The 6,067-nt window shown below is 37.8% G+C and overlaps 1 protein-coding gene across 1 annotated transcript; it reads left to right on the top strand.

Annotated features, from left to right (window-relative positions):
- Positions 1–187: 187 nt before the first annotated feature.
- Positions 188–5,835, top strand: LOC104269202 (cytosolic 5'-nucleotidase 1B-like; the record flags this gene model as incomplete). The annotated part of the gene is made up of 5 exons (XM_009871440.1): positions 188–297; positions 2,351–2,480; positions 2,986–3,108; positions 4,115–4,299; positions 5,276–5,835. Coding segments are annotated over 5 exons (887 nt in total), but the record flags the coding sequence as incomplete, so codon positions are not given.
- Positions 5,836–6,067: the final 232 nt, after the last annotated feature.

Here is a 6,067-nt window from a genome sequence, read left to right as displayed (position 1 = left end):
TTAAGGCAAAACCCCAAATTGTTCGTTGCAGCCTCCCCCTCCTAAAGAAAAAAAAAAATTAGTTCCTCATTCCATTTTTATATCTCACGTATGCACTACCATGATTAAAGACAACGATATTATTTGAATTATTTTATTCATAATTTTTTTTTGTTAGCTGTAGTTTTTCCTTTTGTTTTCACCCTAGAAATTGTTCTTGAGAGACTAGCAAAAGAAGTAGACCCCCTAGGTGGGATTTTAGCAGAGGTGAAATGGAATGTTTTGCTTTCATTGCACCAGATAAGAGAAATGGCCAAGGTAAACAGCCTGCACCATAGAAAGCAAGTGAGATTACAAAAAAAACACCTACACAAAAACCCCACAGCAATTAAAAATATATATGGTTTTGAGGAAGTCAGATTTTAGTGAGACTTTCTTGAAAACGTGGTCTCTGCAGAGTCCGTTTTACATCCCTTGGGAATTACTTGATAAGTTCTAGTGCAGCAATTTTAGAAAATTTATTAAATCATAATTAGCAGTCATACTTGCGGACAGCAGACTTATGGCAGAACGCTTACACTGGAGTTTAAAAGTAGATTTTTGTTAGTTCAGTTTTAGTCTTGGGAGTTGAAAATGTCTCCTGCATTGAACACTTTTTGAAAATAGAGTGGAATAATTACTTAGGTCAGTAGCCACACTGCTGTAAATATAACAGATAGCTGCTAATAGCATTAGTAACACAATCACTGTAAAGCAGTTTTTAACATAAAAGCGTGGTCATAAACCAATTTGTTTGTACATCAGTGACGCTAAGCTGACTAGCAAATTTTCTGCATCTTTTCCTAACTGTTGCAGCTAGAGACTGCAGCCTTGCTAGCACAGGTTACAAGAGACATTAGAGTTCAGTGTTAAATTCACTTTAAATATGAGCAAGATATGAGTTTTTCACTTTGAAAGTCAGAGCTGTTAACTATGCCCAGCTAAATGCACCTGTTCCTTTCCACTATGCTATTTGCATTTGGATCCTTTATATTTTTTAAGAGATCCATAAATCGCTTAGTCACGGGAACCACTGGTTTATTGTGGGTTTGTTGGGTGATACTTTCTGCTTGGAGACAAGATGAAAAGAAGCAATCTATTTTTGATTGGATTCCTTTATTGAAATCTTTGAGGTACTAACTTAACCATATTAGATCTCATGCTTGTAGCACTTAAAAATCTTAATCACAGGCCAGGATCATCTTGGGCTGCAAAGTGTACAGGCACTGGGCAAAAAACGGCATCCCTTCCTCCACTCTCCCTTGTTCTCCAATAGTTTAAGAAATTCCCAGTGTCATAGAGTGTTAGCAGTAGAAATGGGCTATGGCCACATACTAAGATTTTTTCCTAGGCCTCTTGCCAGGTTCTTGCTTAGCGTTTTCCCAAACATGCTGCCATACGACATAGTGGTGCTTTTTGTTGTCAGATTTCTAGGATTTAATTACGAAACCTATGTTTTAATTCTTAACAACTGACCTGACTTTTTAAAGCCCCCTTAATGGAAATCGCCCCATCTTGCATTCATTTGATGATTCATTGTTGACTTCATTGCCATAATCTCAAAGAATTCCATCCAAGGGCTGAGATCCCAAAGCAGAGATCTGTGGATTCTAAATAAGATGAGAGAACATTTGGATAGAGAGAGAGAAAAGAAGATGACAGGTCAAAGAAATAAGAACGCCAAACTGTGGTTATAACATGCTGGCCCAATATCTTTACAGAAGTCTCAGCTCAATCAAAGTCTGCCTCATTCAGCAGTGCAGTTAGAAGTCACCAAGATAATCATATTTGACAGGATATGATTTTTATACTTATTACTTAAGGGCAGTCTTTGACAGCTGAACATGTGAACTGTGTCAGTAAATGTTTGCTTAAGTATGTGGCCCATATTCACATCTGTATGTGTAAACCACAGAGTTGCACATATAAATTCCTTTACACTTTCTCCTTGATTTCACAAGAACATTTTTCAAGTGGGCAAGCAAATTCAAGTCCAAGTTTCAAGTGGACAACGGAAAAAAGGAAAAGATTACTAGGGATCATGATAATGTTCAGCAAGGCATTGATTTATTCTGGATGATTATAGTGTCTCAAGATAAAGGATGAAAAATTCTGTAGCTCAGCAAAAGACGTTTATTTCCTTCCTTTCAAATGAACCCAGTCAAATGGTTGCTGGGAGCAGCAGAGCAGAAAGGAATAAAACAAGTTCAGCAAGTTCACCTATCAGGTATTTCACATGCTCCTTCAAGACAGTCCTATCACTAAAGCCACAGTGATTAAGCACTGAGGCACATTCCACTTGTCTGTTGACTTCCACATTTGTAACCTGCAGGCGCTGGAGCATGTCAATGCCCGTCTTCTTGAGTTGTACCCTGATGATGAAGAACGATTTGATATTGTTCTGATGACTAATAACCATGCCCAGGTGGGAGTGAGACTGATAAACAGCATCAATCACTATGGTAAGTAAAATAAATACTACCTTGTAGAACTCTTTGCTATGACATAATAAAGTGAATCAAATTTTCCTGTTCTGGCCTTGGTAAAAACAGCTTCTTTAATACTGCTGCTCATTTCTCAGAGGACTATATTTATTTTGCGGTGGCAGCATAAATGAGACAATGTTAAACAAAATGTGGTCCAAAGCTTTAGATTTATCTTGTCAGGTGTGAATCTTAATGTTTGAGAAGAAGTCCTTAAACTTTTTGTTGTTTTGTATTTACACCCTCTATACATATACCTTCATAGCAGTTATTCTGCTGTCATAGAGGGATTTTTTTTTTTATTCTCTAGTAAGAAGGGCTGATCAAACATCGTAGTCAGCTTAAATTGTCTAACTTGTTGAAATTACATATTTTTCTTTAAGTTTACTGTGTGCTGTAGGCTACTGTACCTTTTCATAGGTTCCTTTTACAGGTTTATTGTATCAAGGCAGAGTCACACTTTGTTGTACTCTTCTCGCTTTAGGCTTAACAATTGAACGTTTCTGTATGACGGGAGGAAAAAGCCCTATTGGTTACCTGACTGCGTATCTTACCAACTTATACCTCTCAGCAGACTCTGAAAAAGTGCAAGAGGCTATAGAAGCAGGTTTGAATTGACTTTCTTTAGTTATCTCTCCATTGACCTCGCTAAGACATGAGTGTATTTTGTGTCTTTCGCAGCAAGAGAGCTGGTTTGTCAAATGCAGAAAGTGGCAACTTTATATGGTGCAAACTTATTACTTATTTTTACCTAATCAAGTAAATATCCTCCCATATGAGGACAGGCTGAGAGAGTTGTTCAGGCTCCAGGGGGACCTTCCAGTACCTAAAGAGGGTCTACAGGGAAGAAGGGGAGGGACTCTTTATCAGGCAGTGTAGTGATAGGACAAGGGGTAACATCTTGAAGCTGTAAAAGAGTAGATTTAGATTAGATATGAGGAAGAAATTCTTCAGTGTGAGGGTGTCGAGGCACTGGAACAGGGGTCCCAGGGAAGTTGTGGATTCCTCTCTCCCTGGAAGCGTTCAAGGCCAAGTTGGATGAGGCTTTGAGCAACCTGATCTAGTGGGAGGTGTCCCTGCCTGTGGCAGGGGGCTTGGAACTAGGTGATCCTTTAAGGTCTCTTCCAGCCCAAACCATTCTATGATTCTGTGAACTCAGGTTATTTCTCTTTATTGTTCCTCTCTGACCCTTCAGCCTTATGATGACAACGCCTTTCTGTCTTCTCTCAAGCTGCAAGAAATAAACTCCCATACACACCTACTCACCTCTGTTCAACTTCTCTTTGATATGACTTACAAAAAACAATTTCTGTGGTATGTAAGGAGTTAAAAACCAGCAAATAGTTCAGTGCTGGAATTTCTTACTTTGTTACACCCGGAGTACTGTTTCTGTGTATTGCATGGAAGTGGAAGGAATCGTGCCTAAAACTGACTTAGTGGGGCAGCTTCCATACATACAGGTTATGGAATGGCCATTACAAATTAGCATTTGATCATTTTTGCCTACCATATAGAGAGGTCACCATAAGTAAAGTTGTTGGAAGCGAACTGCTGAAAGTTTGATGACTGACTTTGCAGGACATGCTAACTGAGGTTCTCTGATCCATTTTCAGGCATCGCATCAGCTACGATGTTCACTGCCAACAAAGATGTTGCTTACTCAGATACACAGTTGAGGGTGGCATTCGATGGGGATGCAGTTCTCTTTTCTGACGAATCAGAACAGATTGTCAAAGAGCAAGGATTAGACCGATTTTTTGAACATGAGCAAATGAATGAAAATAAGCCTCTTGCACAGGTTTGTACTTCAAATCAGTGAATTTTCAAAGCACTTGTTAATTTTCACTGCTGCTGTATTTTTCCAGTGTGCATGTGTTCTTTGTGGGAGCTGGTTTATTTATTTTAGTTTTTTTTTTTTCAAGGATAATCTTTAAAATGCACATTGGACATAAAAGAGCCCACTGTTGCAGACCTTTTACTAGATCTCCTACCTCACTGAGAACTGAATCTATAAGACAGTGGCTTACAGTTGTATCTTAATTGTATCATTAGAAAAAAGAAAGGCTACTACTGATTTCTTTGATTATGTAATTTTTTAAAATCTGATTGTGTAGATATTTTAATTTTTAACACTAGGATATTCTGGTTATTGAAACAGGGTAATATCTGTGCTTATTCCCAAGCAGGACTATGCCATTTCTCTAAAAAACACAAATATTTTACTATTAGCTTAAACTGAAAGACTAATTCTGCTACTGTTAAAAATGGTACGAATTCAGAATAAAGTTTGATACATGGAAGTATATTGCAGTTTGACCCAAACTGTCATTTTACTTCTTTTGATCACAGTGTAATTCTAATATCATTAATCTGGAAAGAGTTAGTGACATCTATGTAACTAGGTTTCTTATTGATTTTTGCACAGAAGAAAAAATCTGCAGCTCATTGTTCATAATAAAAAGAGTTAAGAGTTTTTAAAGAACATTTTAGTAAAGACTATATTTACAACTTTGTATTGTAAGAGAACTTGTAAGCCTTAGTGAGAAATCAGTTTCCTACTGATCACACCATGTAGGATTACAGTTTTAACTTTTTTCCAATTTTTGAATTCCTAGTGAGGGTGCACATGCATTTGTACACATTATATAGAGAATCTGCTGAGTAGCACAGCATTAGGGAAGGAATCCTAGCTTTAACTGGCGATCTGGAAGAAAGCAATAGAATGATTTTGGGAGCTGTGAACAAATATTAAATGTGCTTGTTGTATTTCACAGGGTCCTCTGAAAGGTTTTCTTGAAGACCTAGGGAAACTCCAGAAGAAGTTCTATGCAAAAAACGAGCGATTAAATTGTCCCATAAGGACCTTCCTGGTCACAGCCAGAAGTGCAGCGAGCTCTGGAGCCAGAGTGCTGAAGACTCTTCGTAGCTGGGGTCTGGAGATTGATGAGGCACTTTTCCTAGCAGGAGCTCCTAAAGGACCTGTCCTGGTGAAAATCCGCCCTCACATTTTCTTTGATGACCAGATGTTTCATGTTGAAGGAGCGCAGAAGTTAGGCACCATAGCTGCTCACGTTCCCTATGGCATTGCTCAGAAATACCACAAATCTGCATGACTGGATAGCACCTCTAACAATAAGGTTCTTAACTCAGCCAGCCTCTAATATACCAATAGTGATGTCTGAAAACCTCTATGTTTGTATACTGTAAGCACCATGTTTAAAGATTTAACTTCTGGCTAGAACAGCATTTAAATGAAACATTTTTAATATAGGTATATTTTTAATAGAGTTATTTATTAGCATTCTTAAGCAGTTTACGTTTTTTACCCATCTGGATCTAACACTGTGGTATTGGTCTTAGATTTCTACTGGTTTTATAGATAGAGACATATTTTGAGAAACAGTTCCATTTTCTCTAAAAAACTGTTGACGGGTTATTTATAACAAAAATCATGCCGCAATGCTAGTCCTTGATGGTTATTTCTGAAATTACCAAAAGCACAGTTTACATTTAAATGTTCACCTGTTGGTGGTTTACTTGTTAACTATGTGTTCAGTAGGTTTGTT

Source organism: Apaloderma vittatum, unplaced genomic scaffold, assembly GCF_000703405.1.
Source record: "Apaloderma vittatum isolate BGI_N311 unplaced genomic scaffold, ASM70340v1 scaffold22356, whole genome shotgun sequence".
In the NCBI taxonomy this organism is placed as follows: domain Eukaryota; kingdom Metazoa; phylum Chordata; class Aves; order Trogoniformes; family Trogonidae; genus Apaloderma; species Apaloderma vittatum.
The sequence above is the reverse complement of the archived record's forward strand: the minus strand, read 5'-3'. Positions and strand labels throughout refer to the sequence as shown.